General features: G+C 50.1%; 1 protein-coding gene across 2 annotated transcripts in view; it reads right to left on the minus strand.

Moving 5' to 3' along the window:
• Positions 1-26864, minus strand: part of DENND2A (DENN domain containing 2A) — an 82628-nt gene that overhangs the window by 11150 nt on the left and 44614 nt on the right. The window contains exons 6-14 of one of the 2 annotated variants that reach the window (XM_054563880.1): positions 22852-23052; positions 21130-21223; positions 20549-20599; positions 19111-19298; positions 14207-14316; positions 13144-13213; positions 11774-11851; positions 8010-8150; positions 6482-6630 (exon numbers count right to left, since the gene is read on the minus strand). In XM_054563880.1, the coding sequence (XP_054419855.1) occupies positions 6482-6630; positions 8010-8150; positions 11774-11851; positions 13144-13213; positions 14207-14316; positions 19111-19298; positions 20549-20599; positions 21130-21223; positions 22852-23052 (1082 nt within the window). The remainder of the gene's footprint in view (positions 1-6481; positions 6631-8009; positions 8151-11773; positions 11852-13143; positions 13214-14206; positions 14317-19110; positions 19299-20548; positions 20600-21129; positions 21224-22851; positions 23053-26864) is intronic. The other variant, XM_054563879.1, reaches the window with a different exon arrangement.

Genomic DNA, 26864 nt, shown 5'->3' on the forward strand with positions numbered 1-26864 from the left:
GGGCTCCTGAGAGCTGCAGCATGAGTGCAGAGACGTCAGGGTGCACCTGCGAGTGCTACAGCTCTCCTGCAGAAGACGCTCTGGCGCGGGTGCGACCCAGTCCCCGCACCACATTCGTGGGGTTGCTGTGCTCCGGCCTTCCGGCCCACCTAGCAGCCGGCGGGAATGGAGCAGAGAGCCTCCTTGCGGCTGCCACCGCAAGAGCAAATGACGAGCTTCTGAGTGAGACAGATACCCCAGCAATTTCAAGGAGGCACCAATCAGTACCCCAAGCAAAATCACTCTCCTACCAGGAACAGGAGTGACAGGTAGTCTCTGGTCTGCCTGGTGCCTGGTAAGACCTGGTGGGAGGTGGGTGTCACCACGCAGTGGCAGCCATATTGCCATTACCGTACTTTCAAACCCTGAAGGAATGTGCCACTGGGTTTACAAAGAACATAGGCTGGGTCTCAAGAAAACCGTGTGATTTCAGGTAAAGCCCTTAACTTCTCCAGGTCTTGGGGTCCTTCTCTGTGAAATAAGGAAAGTGGGCTAGATCATTTCCAATACCTATCCAGCTCTAACATCTATAAACCATGAATCTGTGAGAGAGGCAGCCGGGAGCAGGAATAGCTGAAATTGGAAAGAACCAAGGCTTGTCCTCAGAAGGGACTTCCTGGGCTTATTAGCAAAGACGGGACCAAAGAGCCACAGAGCTGCCACAGCGACCCCCACAGGACTACAGTGCAAAGCCCGCACGGCCTCGGGGGCGCCTGGCTCAGAGGGGACGGACTCAGTGTCCAGGCCACAGCTGGAGCAGCAGACAGCAGTCGGTGGCTGTGCTGTTCTCCACATATTGCTCCAAGCGTTATCTTCCTGGTGTCCATAGCCAAGAACAGGTAGTTCACACTTAATAATTGGACTGATGCTATTATGTTATTAAAATCACTTTTGTTGTAGGACTTTGCTGAATTAAATACGCAGGGGTTGGTAAAAGGAGTTTGACAGTTGTTCATATGGAAAAAGGCATGCAGGTTATTACTGCGATAGCTTAATTAGCTGTGTTTCACGTTCTCACAACTGTAAACCTACGTCTGCCCGCCCCCCTGTCCCGTGTAGCTCTAAGACCCCGTCAGACTCTGAGGACCGCCGACGTGGTATTTCGGATGCCGGACCACCAAGATGGCAGCTAAGCACACTTTCAGGTCAGCCTTGGGCAAACTCGCCTGCCTGGAGGTGTGCTCACCACCCAACCTCTTTCTGAGGTGGCAAACATCACTGGGTGCAGCTGACTCTGGACAGGCTATATGGGATCCCATTTCAGCTTACAGAAATGTATTAAAAAGGAACCGAAAGGACAACGGTGCACAGCTACATACGCACTTATTTGTGTAGTTACTCATATATGAAAGCCAAGGTTCAAACTCCAGTATTTGTCAGGATCTGACAAAGACTTATCACTAGCCAGCAGTCTGCCATTCAGCTTCTAGTGTTACTGCACTATAAAAAGACAGAAAGTAAATTTCTTGATTACTAAAAACCTTGCCAGGGCTCTGGCTCTCTCTCTGGAGCACCACCCTTCCCTCCCTCCCCTCTTCTTCCTCCAGGCTGTTCCCTTTACCTTCAGGTCTCTCCTAAGCTCCAAGGGCCCCTCTCCTGCCTCCGTAACTCGTTTCCTGAGTCCACGCAGCCCAGCTGGCTCACTTCTACCACATGACTTTCTAAATAAACGTTCGCTTGCATTAAAAAAAAAAAAGAAAAAACAAAGCCTAACCAAAAAAACCTCTGTCCCATCTAAAACTTTTGTACAAATTTGTTATGTGCAGTTATGACTTTATTATTCAGCTTTGTCTATAGATTTAACCAGTGCTTTGGGAATGGAAATTAATAAACTAAAAAACAAAATGTTTATCATCAGGGAAAGGAAGAAAGGGATTTAGGGAAATGTTTATTTGGGTTGCTATGATGACAGAACAAGCCATCACAACAACATCCTTTCTTTCCCATTTGTCAGATTTTTGGCTTGACAGAGTTTAAGAAACAGTCAATGTCCATCCTAAAGATGAAACGGAGCAAAAATGTTAACGTAAATTTGACAGATTTTTGGCCCCACTTAAAACCCTTTTAAACTCCTGCAGTATTCACCACACTGCTGCTTCCTCTTACAGTGGGCACTCACTGACAAGGACGAGTAAATGAACTGTGTGGTGGGGGCGGGCGCTGGGGGCAGTGCCTGCAGGCCTCAAGCAGGCCAATGTCCACCCTGGGGCGGCACAGGGCCACTCCCGAGTGTGTGGCATGCCCTGCTCCCGGGCACTGCTCTGTGGTATTGTGAAGATCGGAGCTACGGACAGAAATCAGAGGAACGGGCGAGAAGAAGAGGCGCAGGAGAGAAGACAGGCTCTGGCCTTCCTGCTCTGGAACCTCATGCACACGATGCTTTTTGGCGGAGTTCGCAGTTAAAGCTGCAAGAGGCGGTGGAGAACGTGTCCCGACTTCTGAGCACAGTCTAGGCCGAGGCCCAGGAGGCAACATGTGCTTGAGAATCCTGGGAGAGAGGACCCACGACAATAAGGTGGAGGAGGGCACTGAGGTGTGCACTGTGTCCTCAGCATCCTCCAGCTCTGGGGCGCCCAAGACCAGACTCATGGCCCGGTAGGCAGCAGTGGCAGGGACATGCCTTCCAGACGACTTTTTTTTTTTAATCCTCACCGGAGGATATACTTATTGATTTCAGAGAGAGTAAAACGGAAGGAGAGAGGGAGAGAAACATCAATCAGTTGCTTCTCATATGTGCCCCAACTGGAGACCGAACCCCCAACACAATTAGGTGCCCTGACCGGGAATCGAGCCCACGAGCCCTCAGTTTACAGGACAATGCTCCAACGCACTGAGCCACACCAATCCGGCCCCAGATGGCCTCTAACGCATTCGATCAGCTGGGAGAAAAGCAAGCATCCGGAAGGTCTTTGGTCTGCCTTCCCTGCTGCTGGGAATCATGGAGCACCCACGCCAAGGGGCCTTGCAGGAGCTGTGTCGTCCACGTCCCCATTTCCCAGCTGGGCAGCTGAGGCGGCCAGCCCCTGGGGCACTCTAGGAAGCACAGGAAGTCCTAGGGGGTGAGTCCTGGGCCAGGCAGAAGGGTAGGGTGCTTAGCAGATTCTGGGCCAGGGTGTCTGGGAGGACAAGCACCAAGGAGCTTAGTCCTTGAAGGCCCAGAGCAAGGCCCAAGAAGCCAGGGAATTTCAGAGCTGGGAGAGACTTTGGGGTCATGAAGACCCACCCATCTCACCGGGGCCGCGGCTGGGAGTGTGAGGGAGGGGCCCTGGGGGGAGGAAGCACGGACGTCCTAGCTTCTTTAGGCTACAACTCTGGCCCAGCTGCCAAGCACTAAGGAAATCTTAATGGTGTGTTTTTTAAAAGACTTTCCTCATTCACACATTTTTGTGGGCGGACAGCCCTCCGCCCCCACCGCAGGTCCTCTTCTCCTCTGCCCTGGAGCCAGGCTGGCCAGTCCCTACCCCGGCTCTCCCACTAAGATTCCCTCGAGCAAAGCAACTCAGTCTCTGTGCTTCTTAGTTTCCTATAGTGGAGCCCGTCAGACAGAGTCGTGAGTGCCTGAGAGCACACGCGGAGCCCTCGTGAGCCGGCCCAGAGACCGCCTCCCAGTGGCCCGGGCCTGTGGCTGTGGCGCTGCCGGGTCATGGGGCTGCCCCTCAGGCCCCTCCAACTGTGTTTTTTCCTGCTCTGGACTCAGAGCTCCGCGGGCCTTTGATTGTTTATCTTTCCACCTCTTCAGGTCTGCTTAGAACTAGTGCCGAGTGGAAAGATCATTTATTGGGCGAGAGGGAACACTTTGAGCCATCTGTAACAGGACAAGCACAGGTTGCCTGTGGGGACAGTGAGACACTGGATCCCTAACAAGTCACAGCTACGAGGGGCCTGGGTGCAGACGAGCCCGTGCCTCTTAACTGAGGAGACCCAGGGCCGACAGCTCAGGATGCCGGGGGTCCCTCCCTACTCCAGGAAGGCGGCCCTGGGTGATGAGATGAACATGCATGTCTGAAAGCCTAAAGGGTCTAAAAATGTAACGAAGGTATTCCACCCCCGCATGCGCACACACGCAATAAAACGCTGCGGCCGTGGCCTTGCTCTGGACCCAACATAATCCGCATTCCTGCCGCTGCCTCCTCCCCTGCAGAAATCCCGTCAGTGGCCCGTCTGGCAGCTGCTGCATCAGGAAACACCCAGGGGGCAACACAGCCTGGCGCTCACCCTGGCCGGCCGCAGCTGGCGCTCTGTGCCCTCGTGTTCAAAACGACTCAATCTCTGAGCGGGGAAGCCGGGCACCATGAAGGTGGGGTGAGGGAACTCCAAGGTCCCTCCAATTAGACCCCAGGGTGACTGTCTCCTCCACAAAGCCGCCCCAGAGCCAGGGGCAGGGGCAGGGGCAGGAGCCAGTCACAGCGACACTATGAAGACAGGGTCCCTTCATTTTCTGCTGTCCCTCATTACAGCAGCTCTTGGGTGGGGCTGCCCCAGGGTGCAGCCTGTCAACCCAGAGATCTGCCCAGGCACAAGGTAGAGGTGGCCAAGTCCCTTCCCACCAGTCTTTGTCCTAAGCACTTCCAGGTGTCCTGGTGGCCAGATACCTCCCCTCCGCTGCCCCCGAGGGTGCGTTTGTCTTTGACCAGGCTCCCTCCCTTCCTGCTCCCCTTCTCCCTGGAGGAAGCCTGCTAGGATGGGGGCCTCGTGCTCCCAGGCTGGATGGCTTCTCTCCAGCCACGCTTATCATCTCCTCGGACATTTTCTCAGGCTGACCCCTCCAGAGCCTAACATCTTGTAACCCAGCAGCAAGCTCCTCAGGGGACCGTCTGCCCCCATCTGGGACCCTGGTGGCCACTAGGTTTACTCCCTGGCCTTCCCTTCTTGCCTAGGCCTTTCTGAAACTGTCCCTTTCCCCTCCCCCAAAGTCAAGCCTGAGAATGTCCAATTAGAAGACAGCAGGGCTGCCAGAGAACGCAGACGCAGACGGGACTAGGGACTAGGGCACTGATGAAATCCGATCCTGGTCACCGAAGGGTTATTGCTCACCCGTGGCTTCCAGGGCCCCCACCTTGAGAACTCTCTGGCCTGAGCTCCCCAGGGCCCGGGGCTTGGAGAGCTGCCCCGCGCCCAGCACCAGCTGCAGGCTCTGAGACAGGGCTGCTCCCTGAGCTGACAAGCGTGCCCGGGGAGTACAGTAACCGTGACACCGAAAGTGAAGAGCTAATGGGAACACATGGTGGGAGCGGGCTGGGAAGAGCCAAGTGGCTGCTGTCCAAAGGGAGCATCGTCAAGGTGACCAGATGGCTGGATGGCGGGGGCGGGGGCTGGATTCCATCTCCTACCACACCCCCTGACGAGCTCCACATTCATACACTTTGTCCTTTCCATTCCTTCCCTTTTCTTCTTCCTTCCTTTTGTTTTCCAGAGTTGATAGGCGTACTTCCTCTCTAAACCACAGTTCTTCCATTTGTGTGTTTTTGGCAGATGAGCTTCTCTCCAGATGGACTTCTCGGCTGCCCCATCTGCCTCTCCCGGTCGCTGGCCCCTCCCCAGCCGGGCCCCATGTCTCAGCCCTTCTGGGGCTGCTGCCGCCACTCACGCTTCTGTGTCCTCAGTCCAAAGGGCAGAGGCTCCGGTTCAGGATGATGAGCATGCCAGGGATTCTTTTCAGAAGTTTAGAACTAGCCCCGATCCCTATCTGCATCTCCTTTGCACCTTCCTTGATTTGGGATATGGCCCTGCAATCACTGAGTGTGCCATTTGCCATTGGGGGGGGGGCACCCTACTGGGCAGTGAGCATGTGAGGTGCTGTGACTGATTTCACCAGGGACGGCAGGGGTGCTTCAGGACACGCCTGCGCCCTTTAGCAAGGCCTTGCAGTCCGTCCATGAACCAGCCGTCACCTCTGCGGCTCCTCACTTCCTCCGACTCCACCTCCCTCTCTGCTCAGCTGCAGTGAACTGCTCAGCCTCCTGCATCCTCACCCTTGAAGGGACAGCTCCTGTTGCCTGGACTGTCCTAGCCTCTGGAGGAATGAGCCTGCTCTGGGAGTGAGTGCCCTCCTCGGTCCCCAGCACACACCGCCTCTCGAGACTCCCCACAGGGCACTGGGTGGTCTGTTCACTTCCCTGTCCCCACAATGTACTGAGAGCTCCTTGAGGGTCTTTCCCCCATTTCCAGAACATGGTAGGTGCCTAATACAAAGCAAAATAAATGAAAATACCAGATACCAAATACCAGACCAGGCTAAATACCAGGTTAAGTGTTGCACAGGCCTGCCTCGGTTTACGCCACATGTGTGCTTCAGATCCTGCCGGCTCAGCGGCCCACCGACTCCCTGTCGCCTCAGAGGAGCTGCCTCCGCAACCCTCAGCCATTGCCCGCCTCAAGACTTCAGACGGTCCAAGACTGCCTGCCAGACAAGCACTTTAGCAGCAGTAGCCGCGGAAGGTACCTGAGTTTGTCTGCGATGAAGATGACCCTCCTCTCCAAAAGCAGGGAGGCGAAAACACAGAGCAGGTGGCGGACGCTGAGAGAAGAAAAGAGACACTCGAAGTCCACGTGTTCCAGCCGGGAGTCCAGCGGGCGGCACAGCTCGATCACCTGCCGGGAACAGGAGCAGCCATGAAGGCCTGGCCTGCTCGGCCCAGCCTCTCACGCATCAGGCCGTCCTCAGCAGGGGCGGCCCACCGGCGGCAAAGGGAAGGGGAAAAGGAAAACAAAAGGGGCTGGGGAAAAGAAAGAACCCAGAACGCTAGCGGAGGGGCAGCTGGAAGAGAAGCACGTGCCTCACATGCAACTATGAGGCTGAGGACAGAGCAGACGGAGGTGGGGAGAGGTTGGCAGGAGCAGTGGCTCTTGGGCGCAGACCATCAGAGGCTCTCCTGGCAATGACATACCTGGACTCCTGACGGAGTCCTGTGACTGCTAACGATGTGCTACCCCTTAACACCCCACAGGTGAGTGTCTGTGTCAGAGGCAGTGTCACTTGCTGGAGTGGAATCACAGGCTCACACAGAGACCCGGCAGATCCGAGCGGCACTTCCCAGACTCATTTCCTCTAGAAGGCGTTTCTCAACGGACCAGCCCCACCCCAAGCCCTCCCCAGGTGGTGTCTTCCCGCCAGGAAGGTGAGTGTGTACATCTTCTCATTCTGCACCTGCCATGCGGGTCCTGCACTCGCGCCGGCTGCTACTCCCGCACACAGTTCTCCTCTGCAGGTGCCTACCCTGTCACTTGGCACAGGGCCTGCTCAGTGCTGTCCGCATGGCAGGCTCACTAGTGCTGACGCCCTCCGGCCAAGCCACCTGCACGTACAGGATGGCTCTGCAGCCGTAGGGAGACGGCTCCCCTCTGTGCTGGGACTTCGCTGTTCCAGAATGTCCCAGGCCCATCCTCATCCCTCCCCGTCTCCACAGGTGACTTGTTTTCCCAAGGCCTTTGGAACTAGAGCTCCAAGTCCGCATGGGATATGCCTTCTGAGGTCCACAGAGCCAAACTGGGGGAGTGGGAAGCAAACAAGCTTCTGCATCAAATGCGGGCCCAGCCCAGGACAGGGACCTGCTCCCAAGTCCAGGGTGAATAAAAAATGGTGCCTGAGCTCGCCTCCCCTGAAAACAATCTGCTTTACGTGACAAAGAGACAGAGCTGATGCAGTCCAAAAACGTGAATAGGTTCACGTACAATTCGTGAAAGCAGTGGGCTACAATGAAAAGCCAAGGATGCTCTGTGCAGGTCTGCAACCTGTGAGGCCAACATCATGCGAAGACTCACACGTGCAGCCATGGCGTCGTTCTGGGGTGCCTCTCGGGGCCCGAGTCCTGGGCGGGATGGACTGGACTTTGGGAGGGAATTATGACAGCTGCCAAGCAAGAGGGCGCCGCTCATGCCGGCCGTCCACCAGAAGCCAGCCCCTCCAGCCACCGGGCCTTGGCTGTCTGGGCCACTCTGCCCGAGGACAGGAAAGGAAGCTGACTGCTCACCTCTGTTCCTGTTCCTGGCAGGAAATTCTTGACAGCGATCGTTTTGCCCAGGGCTGGGAAAGGGGCTTCCATGACACTCCTCATGAGGGGCTGTACCAGTGCAGGAGAGATGCGTCGACGTTTCTCCACCTCGTCCAAGATCTGCAGGGGTCAGAACAGCGGCTCAGCCATCCTGAAGTCGGGGCACCAAGCTGTCACTCTGTTCCCGAGAAAGCGGGCCTGCCCGCAGACTGGAGGGGACGGGGAAGCCCTGCTGTCCTCCTCACCCTGTGATATGGCCCCAATTCCCTCCCCTCTGTGACCACTCCCTCTGCTGTGTGACATGGCAGCTCCTCCGACTAAAGGGGTGAAGTGTAATTCCTTGCCCCTCTTGACTTTGGGTTTGTCCATGGGAGTTACTGGTCATTCTCAGTGGGAGGAATATACAAATATGCTAAAAGCCACTGAATTGTATGTTTTAAATAGGTAAATTATATAATGAGTTCTTGTGCAATAAAACTGCTACCAAAAAATTCAAATGCAAGATACTCTACAATTTAGTTATAAATCAAAGAGTTTAAATAAAAATGCCATTTACGGGGAGTTGGAGGGAGGCAGAAGAGGGTAAAGGGGGGATAATGGTGATGGAAGGAGACTCAACTTGGGGTGTTGAACACGCAATATACAGATGATCTATTATAGAACTGCACACCTGAAACCTATATAATTTTATTAACCAATGTCACCCCAATAAATTCAACAAAAATTATAAATGTCACACTTCAATTATACCTTAATAAAAATGGAAAAAAAGAAAAAAATGCCACTTATAAAATCACACATTACCTACTGAACCCTTGAAAAATAGCTAGTCTGCATTGAGATGTGTTGTAAGTATAAAACACTCAGTGGATTTCAAAACACAATATTAAGAATATAAAATATCAATGACTTTTCATATTGATTACATATGTTGAAATGATAATAATTTGTATGTATTGAGTTAAATAAAATTATTAAAATTAAATACATAGTATGGCAGTTCCTTAAAAAATTTAACACAAAATTATCATATGATCTAGCAATTCCACTTCTGGATATAAACCCAAAAGAACCGAAAGCATCCCTGGTGTGGCTCAGCGGATTGAGAACTGGCCTGAGAACCAAAGGGTTGCTGGTTCAATTCCCAGTCAGGGCACATGGGTGGGCTGCAGGTCAGATCCCCAGTGGGGGGCAGGGCGCAAGAGGCAACCATACATTGATATTTCTCTCTCCCTCTCTCTCTCCCTTTCTCTGAAAATAAATAAATAAAATTTTTTAAAAAAAGAATTGAAAGCAGAGACTCAAACACACATTTGCACACTCATGTTCACAACAGCATAATTCATAATAGCTAAAAGGTGGAAACAACCCAATTGTCCATCAACTGATAAATGGGTAAACCAAATATGGTGTATGCACATTATGGAGTATTATTCAGACTTAAAAAGTTAAGAAATGTTCACCTGTGTTCCTACATGGACGAGCGGAGGACACGTGCTACGTGAAATAAGCCAGTCAGAAAAGGACAAATGCTGTGTGATCCCACTGACATGAAATGCAAGAGTGGCCAGATTCCTAGGGACAGAAGAGAGAGTGGTGGCTGCCAGGGGCTGTGGGCGCGGTGGGGGGGGATGGAGAGTGCCGAACAGGCACGGAGTCCCAGTTTGGGAAGACGCAGAAGTTCTGCAGGTGGATGGCGGTGACGGTTGCAGAACAATGTGAATGAACTTGATGTCAATCAACTGTACACTTTGAAATGGTTAGAGCTGTAAGTTTCATGTTATATATATTTTAGCACCATAGAAAGATGACAAAAACATTTAAAAGAATTTCATAGGGAGGAGAGGCAATTCAGGGAGAAAAGTATCTAAAAGGGCTGCGTAGTGGAACGATAATGAAAAAAGCGTTGAGGCGCAGAGGGCCGGAGGAACGAGCGTGCCAGCGCTGAGCCCAGGCCTCCGCAGGCCAGCCCTACGTGCTCCTGCTTGCCCTCTTGTGCCTCTGCCGTAGCCCTGAGAAGGGCACACCGGGGCCAGCCCGCTGTCTAAGGGCGATGGCAGACATGTGGCTCTGGCCCAGACCTGGACGTGCAGCCTAAAACAGAGACCAGCCAGCCTAGATCACTGCCCCCAGCCTACTCAGAGCACACGGGGGAGCCCCGTGGGGGTCAGCACAGCCAAACCCCAGCTGACCTGCACGTCTGTGAGAATAAATGACTCTTGCTTTCAGCCTCAGTGGTTTGCTACACGGCATTATTGTGGCAATATTTAATGGAACACCTTTCTTCAGAGATTCTGAGAGCAGTTCTTCCTATGCACGATCCCTTTCTTTGCCCTTTTAGTCGTCCTTGTCCCCCACCCGAAAATAGCCTCAGTTCTAGGAATCAGTTTGCCCAAGGTGTTTCTGGCTCTATCCTGAGTGTTTTCTGTGTGGTCTTTGGCAAGTCACAACAGTACACTCCTAAAATATCCCCGGCCACAAAACTGAGATGAAATCTCAGGACCGTGCATCACACATGCATGTTGGCACGTTTACTTGCTGCACATCCCCTGCACAGGACCCAGGAATGAGGCTCATGTGAATTCCAAGGCTGCCCCTGGACGCCGGGCTAACTCGCATGAGCTGGTTTACTTCCAGCTCTCCTGAGCGCTCTCACAACAACAAAGGCCGTGACCTACAGCTTTTTCTCCACCTCTAAACAAAGCCACGTGAAAGACTTGCATGAGCGGCAGTGCATACCTGTGCAAGAATCTATAAACAACCAACTTCAATGTAGAATGATTACCACTAGTGGAGTGGAGGTAAGACCACATCTCAGGTTACAGTGATACTACTAATTATTTCAAACAGACGGGCATCAAAGTACAAGTTGGAGCATGGCAAGGGGTCACACTGTATCAGTTGAGCTCAGACTTCCTCTGAGCTGGGGGTGGGGCGGAGGGTGTGCAGGAGGTGGCCTTTGGTTCCTGAATGCTTTCAGGAAGCGCTGCCTCACGTCCATGGGCAGTGGGCGCGGGGCTGCAAGGCTCCGAGGGAAAGCTCCAACCGAAACATGCTCGAGAAGGTTTTTCGTCAATTTATGCTTTAGATGTCCATGTCTAGTTAGTATAGGAAGCAAATGTTGGATTATATCTGATTTTTGAGATCAGCATTATAGAGCGTAATAATTATCTCCTATACTCCAATCCAAAATACTGGGGTGGATGGGCCAACTCAACGTGGCAATTCCTGTATCTTGATGTATTGGCTTGTTTTACCAAAAAGAGGACCAAATTATATTAAGATTTCAACAGACTTAGAGCACTATTACAATAATAAATTGCACACGTGCACAACACATATATACAGATACACATCCAGCCAGCCAGCCAGCCAGGCAGCCACCCACCCATCCATCCATCCATCAGTCCATCCGTCCGTCCGTCCAATGGTTTTTTTGTCCAGCAAAAGCTAGTATGACAAAGACGATGCTTAGAAGAAAAGTAAAACATCTGGAATACCCTGGAAGACCCTCTCCTCTCCCAACCTCAGCTACAGTTACTTTGACTCTCTCTCTCTTCCCAGTTTCCTTCATTGTCTGTTATTTCCTGTCCCGATGAAGAGAGAACAGAGGCAGCCATGACGGGGGAGGAGGAAGTGGGAAGGGACACAGTGAAGAATCAGATGATAAAAGCCCCAGAAGCTGGCGCATTTCCTGTGTCCTCCTGGGCCCTGCCTCCTTCTTTGGAGGCCCAAATCCTCACCTTTGAAAAGAGGCTGAAGCATCCCAGGCGGCTCACGATGCAGTAAACTTCAGGGAGACGCTTCCCTTTGCCACCCGGCTTTTGGGAGAGAAACACAGGAAATCCTGAGTGTTACCAGCCTCAGGGAAGGACAGAACCCGAACGTTTTTGAAAGCCTATTGTGTGTCAGATGTTTGCACATACCATCCCTTCTGACATCTTGGTAAGGTAAGGAGTAACCAATACCCTATTCTATAGGTGGGAAGCACTTCTGGTCACACAGTAGATATGTATTTTACCCTTATGAAGGAATCAGTCAAGGGTGTTGTGCACACCGTAGGTACTCTATATGACCTGGGGAACCCAAGCATAATTTGTTTATCCAAGTCGCTGTAGCCCCTTTTTAAGGAGTTACATTGAGACTGTATATTTATAATGATAATTCCAAAGTAGGGATCATTTCTGAAAGTCCTTTCTGGAAACTGACTTTTAATTTTCAAACCAAAAAAGAAAATCAGTACCAATACTTTAGCCCTGGCTTGTGTGGCTCAGTAGATTGTGCGCCAGCCTATGAACCAAAGGGTCACCAGTTCGATTCCCAGTCTGGACACATGCCTGGGTTGCTGGCCAGGTCCCCAACAGTGAGCACATAAGAGGCAACCATACACCAATGTTTCTTTCCCTCTCTTTCTTCCTCCCTTCCCTTCTGTCTAAAAATAAATAAAATCTTTTTTAAAAAATCAATACTTTATCAACAAAAATTATGATCCCACTTAACATTTTCAAGTATTACCTATACTTCTGATTCACTAATTCAACAAACATTTACTGAACAGCTACTATGGGCCATGCATTATTCTAGACTCTAAATTATATTAGCCTACTTCTAAGACTAAAATCATGCTTAGTGGAAAATGATTTGTCACTATTGAAGCTTTTCAAAAGAACAGGTCTCAAAAGACAAGTTTTCAAGCATTTTAGCAAGGTCAGTTCATTGGGATAGTTTCTGACTTTTAAAGATGACTGTTCTGAAGGAGACACTGCACTGAATTACTTGAGTCATGAAGAGTAAAACCGACATTTTCCTGCCCTTAGCCATCATGATGAACGTTCTCTCTAAGGTCTGTTTAGCATGTTTTATTAGGAAGGACATTTGGATAAAGAAGAGAAAGTCTTTGGTGGGGGAAAACACTGGAGGAAGTATTTTCTTTCAAAGGACAGAGACATTGTTCCCATCTGTCAGGGAGATTCAGGTGAACCCCCAACCTTCCTGCGGGGTCTCAACTACCCAGTCAACCTGCCACAGCGGTCCCTCCTCCCGTGGCACACAGTGACACCTTGGGAAGCCCGCGCTGGCTCTGCACGGCTGGCTGAGAAGCAAATGCACTAACCAGCAGTCTTCGGCAGTAACCAAACCTTCTGGCCCCGTCCTCTCCCGTTAAGACAAATGAGAATGTTTCACTGTGGTGGGGAAAACAGAAGTGCGTTACAAAGCAAAGCAAAACAAAGGCACATCGCAGTGAACAACTGGAACATCCTGATGGAGGCTGGCTGTCCCAAAGGCCGCTCCCTGTCCTGCCTGTCCATCTCTGTTCTGGGACTCTGGTTCCCTCTGGCTTTGGAGTTCACGTCAGCGATAGAGAGTTCTCAAGTGTTACTGTGTCCTGAGAGGAAACGAGGACTTTTTTTTTTTTTACACTGAGCTCTCACACAACTCTTTCACCTGAGTCCTCCCAGGACATAAAACACGGTCATTTATTAAGCATCGATTGTGGCTACCACCTTCAATGAGCTCGGGGTGAGGCTGCACCCGCTGACATAGGGTGCCAATCCGCGAGGGAGCGGCAGCTGAGTGGGACAGTTTGGTGCCCCTCCCAGAACTGCCCCGGGGCACGGCATCCCCAGGGGACTGTCTGTCCAGAGCCACCCCGGGGCTTGGACTGTCTTTAGAGACTGGTGGGCCAACTTTGAGGAACACAACATCCCTCAAACATTTAGGATATGCAACCTACTGAGTCTGGTCAATTGTTGAACATCTGATAATAAAAATACCGTATCTAACCACATGGGGTAAAGTAGAAATGTGAACTTATTGCAACTCAAGTTACAGCTGGATGGGCTACTGAAGAAATGTTTCAGAAGATCTGGACAAGAATGGGTGATGGGCAATGTTTCCCTAACTTTTCCTACACTACGAATTAGCTTACTGCCCTTTGCAAAGGCTTATGAAGTAAACAAAGGCTCCGAATGAGTGGGAGGCCTGGGGATCTGCATACTTAGCAAGGTTACTCCCACCTTCAGGAAACTTAAAAACCCTGTGAGGGAAACCTCCAGGCCTGGGCCCAGCAGGCTCCTTTGATGGCAGGCCTGACTGATGGGGTCTGCCAGCTCCAACCGCATCTCCAGTCCTCACCTTAGTCTTTGCGGGAGGGGAGGGGAGACGCCAGCATGTACCTGGTAAACTGCTCGACAGGAGTCCAGTCCTTGGCATCGGGGAAGCAGAACTGAGGGATGGCCTTCAGCTGGTCCTCAGCCTCTCTCATGAACTTGAAAGACCTTTCCAGCTGCCAGAAGAAGGGCGAGAGAAGGTTGGAGAATAAAGCCCAGCACGGGAGAGTGAGGGGGAGGCGGGGCAAGAGGACGTCTCCCACCTTCCCCCAGTTGTGACCTCCACCTTGATCCCCTCCCTTGAGGGGTTCCGGGCTCTTCCCCGCAGGGCAGTTCTAACTATGCCTTTGTGGGGGGAGCCAGAAGAAAAAAGGTGTGCTTTAGAGAAATGTTTTCTATGCATAACATTCCGGAATATAACTACTTTAATCCATAAGGAAAAACTGTCATAGCAACGCCTTCCAAACAGGAGGCTCATGAGCCTGCAAGGCCGAGCCTCAAATCAAGTCTTCACACCCTGGGCCCAGGCAGAGCTGCCCCTCCTGCAAAGCAGATGTACAACACTTTTTAGTGAATGCACCCAGTTACGTTATATCATACAGTGAAATTCACCTCATCAGAACTAGCAAACTGCACGTCATCCAGCCTGACACTGTTCTTTTAGAGATACAGGATTAAGCAGCCCAGAGATACTATCTATTCATGATCACACAACTAGTATGGAATCGGGCTAGGAATAAAATTGATCTTAATCTTTAATTTGTCAGTCTTTCTCTGATTTATCTGACAGCAGAGACTGCGTGAGTATCATCTTATTTAAAAACAGAACAAATAAAGTCTGACTTAGAGATTATATTTAAAGCCACCAGTTTGCTTATTTTGTGTATGAACAGGAAGCAGTGCTTTTAAAATGCACCCCATTCTGGGGTTCTGTTATATAACACTGTGCATGTAGTTGACAATATTGACATGTACACATGGAAATGTTGAAAGGGCAAATTGTGTTTAATTGCTACAATTTGCTTATAAATTGGTTACATTTATTTATTTTATCTTCACCTGATTTTTATATATATATATATTTATTATTATTATTATTATTATTATTTTTCATTGCTTTTAGAGAAAGAGGAAGGGAGAGAGAGAGACATCAATGCCGGGGGGCAGCATTGGCTGGCTGCCTCCCGCATGTACCCAGACCGGGGACCAGCGCCCAGACCGAGGATGTTACGTGTCTGGATCGCAGGTGGCACATGCCTGTAACCCGCACCAGGGATCTAACCTGGTTGGTTACGGGACAGCACTCCAACACACTGAGCCACACCAGCCAGGGCTAAATTGGTATTTTTAAAATGTTGGGAAGAATTGTTGGCTTTTTGTGTTTTTGCTATTGTGGATAGGTTTCTACTTGTTAAATTTCCTTTATAAACAGTTAAAAATAAATTATGCTAAAGTTACCTTCAGTAATTTGAAATATCAGGTGTTTGTCTGATCAGGTGAAGTGAGTGGAGTCGGAATTTCTGAAGTCAGGAAATTGTAATGAATAGCCTAAATTCTTTCTATAGTACTGCCATCAGTGTTTTACGTGGTTCCTCAGCTTGCCCTGACTTCCACTTTGAACTGGCCTGTAGACAGTCTCTGAAGCCTGCAGGCCAGCAGTCCTTCTGCCTGCTTCAGAGAAGCCACCAGGGGTCAGAGAGGGGTCTCTGCGCAGAGCATCCAAAGGAACAGAGTTCTGGGCTGATGGTTTTCACCTTCACACCCACCTCTAGCATGACTCCCTTTAGGCCAGAGCACGTGTAATTGCAGCTGCTGCTAGTATTAATGGTTGGGACAACTATCAATGAATGAAACAGTTTCTATATTACAGATTTAAAGCCAGTCATTAATTGTCCTTTATATTTTCATTTTCAGAACAGTCACTGTTTCTTTTTCTAATCATTGTTTCTTCCCTCCATGACCCAGAAGATTCCATCTGGTCCTGGAATAGTCTTTAAGTTGATAATTCACCAGCTCAGACTGTTGCCAAAGCAGTAATTTTTGACTACTCTTGGAAAATTTTGCAGAGAAGCAAAAACCAGCCAGTATTTCTTGGTAGAGAGGGGGCAATTAATCGCTACAGAGGTAAAGACCCCAAACTAGCCAATACCCTAGCTGGCTGGAAAATATCCCAGTCTCTACAAGCTGTCAAAAGGAGAACTGCATGATACGAAGCGTTTTATGGAACATGCTGACGATTCCTAGCATGCAGATATGAAGTGCACATGTTGACTACAGCGACTTCAGGAGTAGGGCATAAAACTCACGGAAGAGTTAGAAACGAGAAGGAGAAAGAGGGAAAAGTCCTTCTGAAAGAGCGAATGAGCAAAGGCCGAAGATATAAAAGAGCCTGGCATGCGGAAAGCATGTACGGAATGATCACCGCGACATCAAATGTCCATCTAAAGAAACATGGCAGCAAGACACATTGCCAGCAGGAGGGGGTGGTTAACTAGAGTAGGGCACACCCACATAATGGAGCATTACATAAGTCAAAAAATGATGATTTAGAATTTGTATTAAATGTTTATAAATGTGGAGAGGTTTATAAAACAGTACACAAAATATGATATAAAAACAGTACAATGTACAGGGTGGGGTGAAGTAGGTTTATAGTTGTGAATATATGAAACAGAGTTTACTCTTGTTTTATTATTTATTAATTATTGTATTATGTTCCACATGAAAACAGTAAACCTACTTTTGCCCCACCCTGTATTATCCCATTTTTGTGAGAAAATTATAGTATGAGAAAAGACCAGAAGAAAACACAGGAAATACCAAGCATTGATCTCTGTGGAATGGGATTATAGATAACTTTTCTTTATACATTTGCTGACTAGTTCCTTTTTCAACAGTGACTGTGCAGCTTTCTACTCAAAATAAGTTTTAATGTGGATGCCTAAGGATCTGAAGATTCCAGGTTGGAACCTAGCACTCAACAGTTACGGTGCTTAGTTAATCAACTAATTCACGAGTTAAAGCCTTTCTTCCTGGTCACTGAAAGTGCTGCCTCGCGCGTGACACTGAGCTCAGCCAAAGGGACCAAACAGGGCGACGAGATAGCCCTTTCGCTCGCTCTGTGTGGGTCTCGACTGCACTGCCAGTCGGTGTGGGCATAGCCGGCAGCCTCTCTCACCCAGCGGGCAGCTGCCACCCCACCTCTGGGCACGTCCACGGCACGGCGGCTCCCCCGGATCATCCCCAGAGGCAAGCTGGATGGAGGTGACCGCGTGCCAGTATGGAGGGCTGGCGCCACTGGTGCGCTTCATTTATGTGTCATTTCCATCCTGAGCTCCAAGGACAGGACTTTTTTGCGGTGCGGAACCACTCGGGGCAGGACAGAAGGCCAGCTGCCCAGGGAAGGAGGGGAGGGACAGCTGGGACCAAGGCCTCCGCAGACACCTGGGTGGTGACGGCCAAGGGAGGCCCTCAGGGCCCAGGATGCGTCTCCCCACCCCAGGTACTCTCTGAACCCCTCAGTCTGAGTCTGTGCGCTTGCTTTGTACCTTCCTGTCAAAGTGCAACTCCTTGAGGACAGAAAACACACTCTGCTCATCTCTGAAACCTCTCGGGCCAAGTGGAAAACAGGCTGAATGCAACAGGGTCCCAGTAATGTCTGGCTGAGCTGAGTTAGAATGTGGCGGGAACTCTTTGATCCTGTGGTCAAAGCCTAAGAGTAATTTACAGATGCTTGGCTGTGCCATTAGAGGTTGTATTCAGTGCCATTTCATTTTAGGTGCCACGGTTTAATACATGGTGAAGCCCAGCCCACACAGCCAGGAGCCCTGTTAGGAGAGAAGGGGATTCTGTGTGTACACGCACAGAGGCGCACAGTACACACGCAGAGGTTTAGCACGCACACAAAGGTGACACTCCTCAGGGAGAGCTGTGTGGCTTGATGGGAAAGAGGCCTCCAGAGCAGGTTGGGACATGTGACTGATAAGGAGACGGGGGTGAGGGGGGTGAGGAGGATGGTACAGTCACACAGGAATCCAGTATGTATTTTTGACCATGGTCCGCGTCTTTGAATCTCACCTCCCGGGACCTCCCAAATTCTCCGGCAGGAGTTTCCTCATTTGATATACCCTATTCATGACCCAATTTTGACATTCTAAGAACTATGTGATCCTCAGCTCCCGCAGCTCTCTGAATCCATGAGTCCCAGCAAGGTGTTAGCAAGAATGTCGCAGACAGGCCAGTGAGCCAGGACAAGCGAACAGGGAAATGGAGACAGAGAGCTGAACAACCTGGCTGAGCAGTCTGCAGCCAGATGCAGAAGGTCACTCCCCTAGTGATAACATGTAGGCCTCAGCTGTATTTCAGCCCCTGGCTCTGGAGAGCAGAAGAACAGGTGGGCGAGGACGTCTGGACCCGCTGCAGGGACTGACGACCACCTGCCCTGGCACTGACCGATACGCAGAGACCACGACCCTGAAAGACGGCACCTGGAAAGGTGATGAATGTTCTGCTGAAACCCTCCCCTAAGATTCCTGCCTGTGAGAGAGGAAAACTCTAGTTCAAGGACCCTTCCCTTTCCCCCCGCTCCTCCTTCGCTTCTTCCCCCACAGGCGCATGTCTCCTAAACTCTAAGCATCCCCATGAGACTTGCAGCCGGGAGCAACGGGCAGAGGCAGCTCGCCCCGGCTTGCCCCCGAACCTGTCCCCAAAGCCCCCATTTCTCTGACTTCCCAGTGAGTTAAGGCAGCTCAGCCTGGGCTCTCCTGTTCCTTCTTCTGTGCCAAGCCCTTCTGTTTCACTGTCCCCAGCTTTAATAAACACACCCTCATAGTCACCCCAACTGGTGAGAAGTTTTCCTGCAGGAAGCCGAGAACCCACACGCACACTGCTGGCTCCCCAGGCAGACCCTCTCAGGGCCAGCCCTGTCCTCTAGCAGGTGGCATGCCGCAGGGGCCCGGCCCGCCCTGTACCTTCAGAGGGAACTGCTGGGTGACTTCTGGCACGTAGGAGGCCCCGGCCTGCTTCTTGTGCAATGACACGACCACAAAGTACTCGAAGAGCTGCCTCTCCTGGTACTCGATAAGCTCCCGGTCAAGTGATGGGTATCTCGGAGCCTGCTTCAGGCGGGACTTCACGTTGACCAGGCGCTGGCTGTGAGCTGGAGAGCGAGAGCAAGGGGGGGAGGAGAGAGAGAGAGAGGGGGGGAGGGAGGGAGGGAGAAGAAAAAGAGAGAGAGAGAGAGAGAGAGAGAGAGAGGGAGTGAGCCTGAAAACGACCTGTTCTCCAATGTGCAACTTCACTGAGCTGCAACAGGCTATGTAACTCCCAGCTCAAAAGTACTTTTTGTGATCCCAAAGAAGTGTTCCCAAAAAACTGTTCCCACATTTAACAAATTAGTACAGACTTTCTTTGGGATCCTTGCCAAAATTCTGGGAGGAGCCACGTTCACCAGGCCGCCTGGCTGCCGGGGCGCAGCCACTTGGACTGTGGGGCCTCAGCTCCGCCCCGGATTTGCTGTCTGGACTTGGGGCAGGGCCTGGAGCAGTGCTTGCGCCCCCTCTGTCAGGTGTGGTAGGGACAGTGACTCCTCCCCTCACTCATTTTCCTCCTCCTGCTGATGTGGGGTATGGCAAAATCCAACCGCTAGAGCTTTTGGAGCCAGGAGCTTTGTGAACACCCCGTGTGACTCGACCGGCAGAGAGCTGACCAAGAGAAGCGCCGCCGCTGGCCTCCCCTTGGGCCACCACCCTGCGCAGCCGAAATGAGCCGCTTCGGTCTGGGGGCGGCCGGGAGCAGCTGGGCGTCAGGTGAACGAGGCGGGGCTGCTGGGCAGACGGCTCTGGTCGCCTTGCGCCGCAGGCCTGGCCTACAGCTTCCTTTGGCTTCCACCTGGGTCTGAGAAATTGCAGAAAACTCGCTGAAGCCTGACCTGAATCACCACAGTGTGATCCCCAGGGAGCAATTATGTCAATGACTTCACATGGCAGACGAAGAACTAGAGGCCCTGAGAGGCCATGTGAGTTCCTCCAGATCACGCGGCCGTTTTCACAGAAAGGGGGCCAAAGCCCCAGGCGTCTGGAGTCACAGGCCGGTGGCGGGGTACCTCACACAGGTGTGAACCACACCTGTGACATAATGGAAATATGTGGGAAGAGTGGGTCCCTGCAGGTGCAGCCACCCTGGACCTCTGGCGTGGAACAGGCCCATTCTTGTTGTGCTGAGGACTGACCCGCCCCTGAGCATCCTGGGCCCCGTCCCTTGGTCCCTTGAGACATTCACATTCACATTCACGCTTTGCAGTCAAGCTCTTGCAAGGACGTTCTGCCTCGTCCCTCCCATGAAGCAGTTAGGGCCCTGCTTATGGCTTCCCGGTCACCTGCATGCACCCTGCACAGCCACTCATCTTACCTTTCAGCTTCTCTTCGGTGTCACTGTCAGACTCACTGTTCTCATCTGTCACTAGAGAGGGCGGGGGAGAGAGGGAGCGAAGGAGGGAGGGAGAAAGGAAAGAAAAACAAATGTGAGTTTTTCTGATACAGGAACTTTTTATACGTGGTAGCACAAAGCCAAGATTTCTAGTTCAGAAGGGCTGTTTTATTTTTGTATATTTAAATGTAATGGAGAAACCATGTCTAACTAAATGTACTTCTAAATTAATTTGGCCCTAGCTCAGGTGGTGCCTATATCAAATTACACAGCACAAGGCGCCAGCCCCTTTCCCACACGCTGAGCTGAGCAAAGCGGACTGCTCCTGCGGTGCAGTCAGAGCCTGCTGCCCTGGGCTCGCTGGTGGGGGGACAGGCAGAGGGGAGCCGAGGGCTGCCACCAAGCGGCGCTCCTGCCTGTGCCACTGTCCCGGGGGCGCTGGAGACATTTACAAAACACCAGCTTGTTCTCCTTGGTGAGCCAACCTAAGGCAGCAGCACCCTGCTTCCAGGGAGAATGTTTCCGGGTCCCCGGGGAGAAGGGATGGTGTGGGGTGCTCCCACCTTTTCCTGAGTTGCTCTCCGTTGACTGGGACAGCCTCTTCACCCGCTTCTTCCCTCTCCGAGCCTCATAAATGGCATTGATTCGTGCCACCAGCTGCCAGACACCGAGAGAAGAAACGCCCGTGTTAGCGGCCTCCTCCCCACGCGCAACTGGGATCCCTTCGCCACCAGCACTGATGGAAGCATGGCGCACACACTGTGGTTACTCAGCCATGAGGGAATATTCTTCAGCCCAGAAAGGAAGAACATTCTGACTTACAGTCTAACACGAATAAACCTGGAGGACATTATGCTAAATGAAAGAAGCCAATCACAAAGAACAAATACTGTGCGGTCCCATTTGCATGAGTAGGAGCACAGGCAAGTCCATGAGGAGGGAGTGAGTTAGTGTTCAACGGGTTCACAAGTTTGGTTTGGGGAGAGGACAGGCTCTGGGGATGGATGCTGGTGACGGTTGCCCAACAGTGTGAACGTACTCAGTGCCACCAAACCGCACACTTAAAAAAGGTTTGAACGACAAGTTTTATGTTATGTACACAATTTAAAAACTGTAAGTACAATAAACAAACGAGTTGCTAGGTCAAATTCTTCTACGGAACAGAGGGAAATTTTAAACCCATTCAAAATCTCCCCCCTAAACAACCAAAAATCAGTGCCTAGGAGGAAGACTGTCAGGCTGTAGCGAACCTCCTTCCACTTACTCAAACCCAATGGCCTCAGAAGGCAGGCGCCGTGTGCGCGGGGGTCCTTGCTTGTGCCGGACCGGCACCTGCGCGGGAGGGAACAGCGCCCGGCCCACAGGAGAGACGCAGTAACTATTTGTGAACTGTGAATTTCTTACCAAATACAAAGCACCTATTACGTACAAGGGATTTTGCCAGGAGCTGTGAGGGAGGAAAAGGTATAGCAGACAGGCACCTGCTCTCAGAGTTCACAAGCTAACAGGGAAGACCGAGGCGCGTCCGCAACAATCACGTGAGACACCTCGGGGGTGCTCCGTGAGCAGTGTAGCCAAGTGCCTGAGAGAAGGCTGTCTCACTCTACATCAGGTCATGGAATGAAGGGAAGCCACATCTATGTCAGTCAATATATCTTTGCTCCTTTTTATTAGAAAAATGCCCTTTCCTGGCAGGTGTGGCTCAGTCGATTGAACGCCAGCCTGCAAACCAAAGGGTCGCCGGTTCAATTCCCAATCAGGGCACATGCCCGGGTTTTGGGTTCAGTCTCAGTGGGGGTGCTTACGGGAGGCAACCAGTTGATGCTTCTCTCTCACATGAGAGGGTGATGTTTTTCACCCTTTCTTTCTCCCTCCTTTCTCCCCTCTCTAAAAATAAATAAATAAAATCTTAGGGAAAGAAAAGAGCCAGGAGAGGTATATTTTTGATGACTGCTGCCTAAGAGCCCAGGCTCCGCGTGGCGCTGCCTCTGCAGCAGGCGCTGAGGTGCTCTGAGCCAGAGCAGGGCAGATGGAACGCTACTGCTTGAGGCCACGAAGAAGGAAGATGTGGCCTTTGAGGACTGGGCTTTGGAAACATCGTCTGGGATCAGAAGAGTAGCTAAGGCTGGGAGAAGGAAGGTGAAGTGGGAGGCTTCAGGGCCACCAGGCACCCCATCCTGCTGGCGTCACCGGGCCCTCTGGCGGCCTGCTCAGCCCCCTCTGCAGCCTTCCTCGGCAGGGAGGGGGAGGGCACAGCTGACCACGAAGCTTGTCGCAGGCCCTACCTTGGGTATCTTCCTCTTCTTCCTGCCATTCGGTGGGTCTCCAAGGTTAAAGAAAGTGTCATCGGGGCTGCTGGGGGTGGAGGGGGGGCTGATTTTGGAGGGGGACCCCATTCCATCCCTACTCAGCTTCCTAGTGTCCAGCAGTTTGAAGTTCCTCCTCTCTGAATTTTGCCGGAAAAAAGCAGGTTTGGACAGCAACTGCTGTGAGGGAAAGAAAAAAGAAGGATAAATGATTACAGAAGGGACTGGCTGGGGGTCGCTGGCGGTGCCGGTGATGGAGACCACGAGCCTGAGGAGGGGAGCTGGGCTAGGCTCCGGGGATGTGGACTTGGCTGTGCCCGTAAGTGCTCAGTAACACCGCCATCCAGTTGCGGAAAGTGAGTATGATAAAGGATGCCGGTGTAATCCACTCTCTTTTTTAGACACTCACTTGGCACAGTCACTTCACTGATGAGGCTTTCTGACAATCCAAGCCACACTGTGTACAAGGTGGTACAAGCCCTAGGTCTAGTTTTGACCTTGCCGCTGGCAAGCTAAGTGCCTCCTATATGAGGAATTTCAAGTCTCTGGCTTCAGGTGCTTTAAGGTCATAAGGCAAACAAAAAACTGGTAAAACACCCTGACTGGTGTAGCTCAGGGGGTTGGGAGTCATCTTGCAAACTGGTCTGACTCCTGGTCAGGGCACATGCCTGGACTGCAGGCCAGGCCCCCAGGTGGGGATGTGTAAGAGGCAACCAGTAGGATGTCTCTCTCCCTCTCTCTCTCCCTCCCTTTCCCTCTCTCTAAAAATAAATAAATAAGATTAAAAAAAAAACCAAACCAAACCCTGGTAAGACATGTTGTGTACTTCACAGAGCTCATTTTCCTAATGCATGCTACAAGTAAATGAGAAGACTAACAATTCAAAAGAAAACAGGCAAAGGATAAGCATGGCAAGTATAGAGAATACAATGATTCTTAGATGTATAGAAAGATCCTCAGTTTCACTTATAAGAGAAAAGAAAATTAAAATGCCATGGAAGAAACATTTTTCATTCAAAGATTAGCAAAGATAAAAAAATATGATAACTCATTGAACTGGTGAAAGCAAGGGAAGAGAGTTACTTTGACACTTTCACACACTGTTCGGGGGATGGGAAATTGGTACAACTCTATGGAGGGCAATCTAGCAGCATCAACGAAAATACTGAAGAACACACCCTTTCACCCAGCAATTCCCCCTCTAGCAATTTGCCCTACCAATATGCTCATACTTGTGCAGTTATATTGTACTGGGAAAGTTGTATACTGTGCCACGATCATGTGTAAACACAAAATAATGAAACAACCTTAATGTCTATCGATGGAGGCTGATCAAATAAATTACAGTACATCCATACAGTGGAATACGACTCAGGTGTAAAAAATCTTAACATACCACTACGGAAGGTTCTCTCATTATATATTGTTAAGCATAAAAAGCAAGGTGTAGAAGAGTCGGTTTAGTATGCTGGTATTTGTGTGTGTTTGTGAGTGTGTTTTAAGGAGCTATTCCATGGTATGTGCACAATTCCAGAAGGATGCAGAGAAACTGGCAGTGGTTGCTCTGCGGAAGATAAACAGGACCCAAGCGAGAGGGATGCTTTTCACTGTATACCTGATATACTCCTTTAACTTTGAACCATATGAATATATCAACTATTCATTAAAATAATATTAATAAAATAACTACTATATGTTTTCTAAAGGTATTTTCAAGACTCACATTTTCTACTATAAATATAGTTGCAAAGTCTTTTTTTAAAAATTAATGGATTAGATTATATGAGGCACCTAGTGGTGGACCTAATATACAACCAGCATTCGATATTAAGTTATTTTTCGTTCTTCCTCTTACAACATTGACTTATTTCTTACTTTAATGTGCAACCTGCATTTTTATTTAGTATACTGTTTATATTCTTTGCCTATTTATCTTTTGGGATACCAGTGTTTTTCTTACTAATTTGGATGCGCTTCCTATATAGATCAGATATTAAATATTTGTCAGTTTCGCTGCAAGTGTGTTTTTCCCATGTGGTTCATTTATATTTTTATTTTGGTTATGTGACATTTTTCGCATCACATTTTTATATATGCAGATCTGTTCATCATTTCCTTTGTAAATGATTTAATCTTTGCCTAGAAAATCTGTATATTTTTAGAGGTTTAATAAATACTTAATTCCATTTTTTCTGGATTCTCTTAAGTTTATTTTGAACGTAATTTATTCATTAATCCATCAGCAATTTATTTTATTGTATGTTAGTTTAAGTTGATTTTTCCCCAGGCTAACTTAACCCTATTTCATTTAATAAGTGAGCCTTTCTTTTTCTGTCATTTTATAAGCCCACATTTATCACATCTTAAAACTCTCACAGAATAGGCTTATTTCATTCCATTGATTTCTCCACTCTTGTTTAGCTCCAACTGGTGTGTAACAACAACTTTAGGCCCTTTCCCTTTTAAAGCCTGCCAGGAACAAAGGCCCCTCGCGGTCCTGAGTGGCCTGTCGCCGCCGCGTTTTACCGCGGGTCCCCAGGGAGCTCTAAAAGGCTCAGCGCTGCGAGTTCTGAGTGGAGCAGGAGGCTGCCTGGTTTGCTCAGCACGGGCATCTTAATAATTAAACCAGCACCAGAAGGAGAAATAATAATGAGCCTTCTTAAAGACCAAATTTCATCTGCAACGAAGTCCAAAGAAATGGCCTCAATTCTTTCACTGCATTGGAATCTCCTATCAAATTGTTGGCAAAAAGCAGGTATCTGTTTTCATTAAAGATTTAGATTGTGTAATGTTTGTTCAGAGAACATTTGACCTATGAAAATATCTGAGAACAGAGAAAACAGAAAGGAATCAAAACACTGCACGTTTTCTAAAGGGTGAAAGAGACCCAGGGGAGGCCGGGGGTGGGCTACACCTCTCAGTGGTCACACTGCTGGAGGAAGGGGCCCTGGTGGGTCTCGGGGCCCCCCCATAAGTCCCAAATGTCCAGGGAGCTTTCAGGAAGGGGCGGGGTTTCAGTAGCTACTTAACTGATAAAAAGAGGAGTTGGTGGGCTGTGGAGGGAGCATCAAAGTATGTAGCACCATCCAAGAACAGGCACAGAGGGGAGGAAGAGCAAACAGACCGGAGAGTCTTCATGCGGCGATACACCAATGAAGACACCCAGCTGTCTGTGGAAGGCCTTGCAAAGGGAGCCTGTAAATCTTGGACTTGCCAGAGGCCAGCGAGCTTTTTCTTCAAGGCCAGACAGTAAATGTTTTAGGCTCTGTGGGCCATACTGTCTCTCTCACAACTACTACAACTCTGCCATTTTAGTGCAAGAGCAGCCACAGACAATGTGTCAACCAACCAGTGTGGTTGTGTTTCAATAAAACTTGATTTACAAAACCAGGTGACCAGAAGTAGTTTGTCATACTTGAATCATAAACTAGAAGGGCATTCACTGGAGGACCCTAAGGGTGACTGTGGCCCAGAGAAGATTCCCGGTGTCGATCGGAGCGTCTCACACCAGCAAGCCCTGGTAACCATGTGCCCAGTCCCGCCGTCTGCGGAGCAGCCTCTACGCAGGGCCTGGCTCGGTGGCAGAGGCCCACAGAGTCTCCCTAAATTTACAGGCTGTGGATTCAGAATGGACCTAAAAGAGAGCTGTAGTGTCCAAAGGGCAAAGCAGACAGGGACTCTCTTTTGAAATCTCGAGTTATTTCAAGAGACCAAGCGCGCGGAGCCCTGGCCCAGGGGCATCTTGGTGGGGAGGGGGTGCTGGGCAGCGGGGACGCTGTCTGCCTCCCGGGGCAGCCGGCACTACAGTAGAATGACGGAGTATCCCTCAGGCAGTAAACATGTTTTTTTAAAAGAAATTAATGACATGGGGAAATAGTCATGATAACTATGTATAAAAGAGCAGCAAGCTATTTATACAATATAATCCCAACGCTTTTTTTAAAATTTACACACACACACACACACACACACACACACTCACACACACTCAC

The sequence above is a fragment of the Pteronotus mesoamericanus genome, unplaced genomic scaffold (assembly GCF_021234165.1).
Source record: "Pteronotus mesoamericanus isolate MK-2021 breed Mesoamerican mustached bat unplaced genomic scaffold, CSHL_Meso_final scaffold_85, whole genome shotgun sequence".
NCBI classification, from domain to species: Eukaryota; Metazoa; Chordata; class Mammalia; order Chiroptera; family Mormoopidae; genus Pteronotus; species Pteronotus mesoamericanus.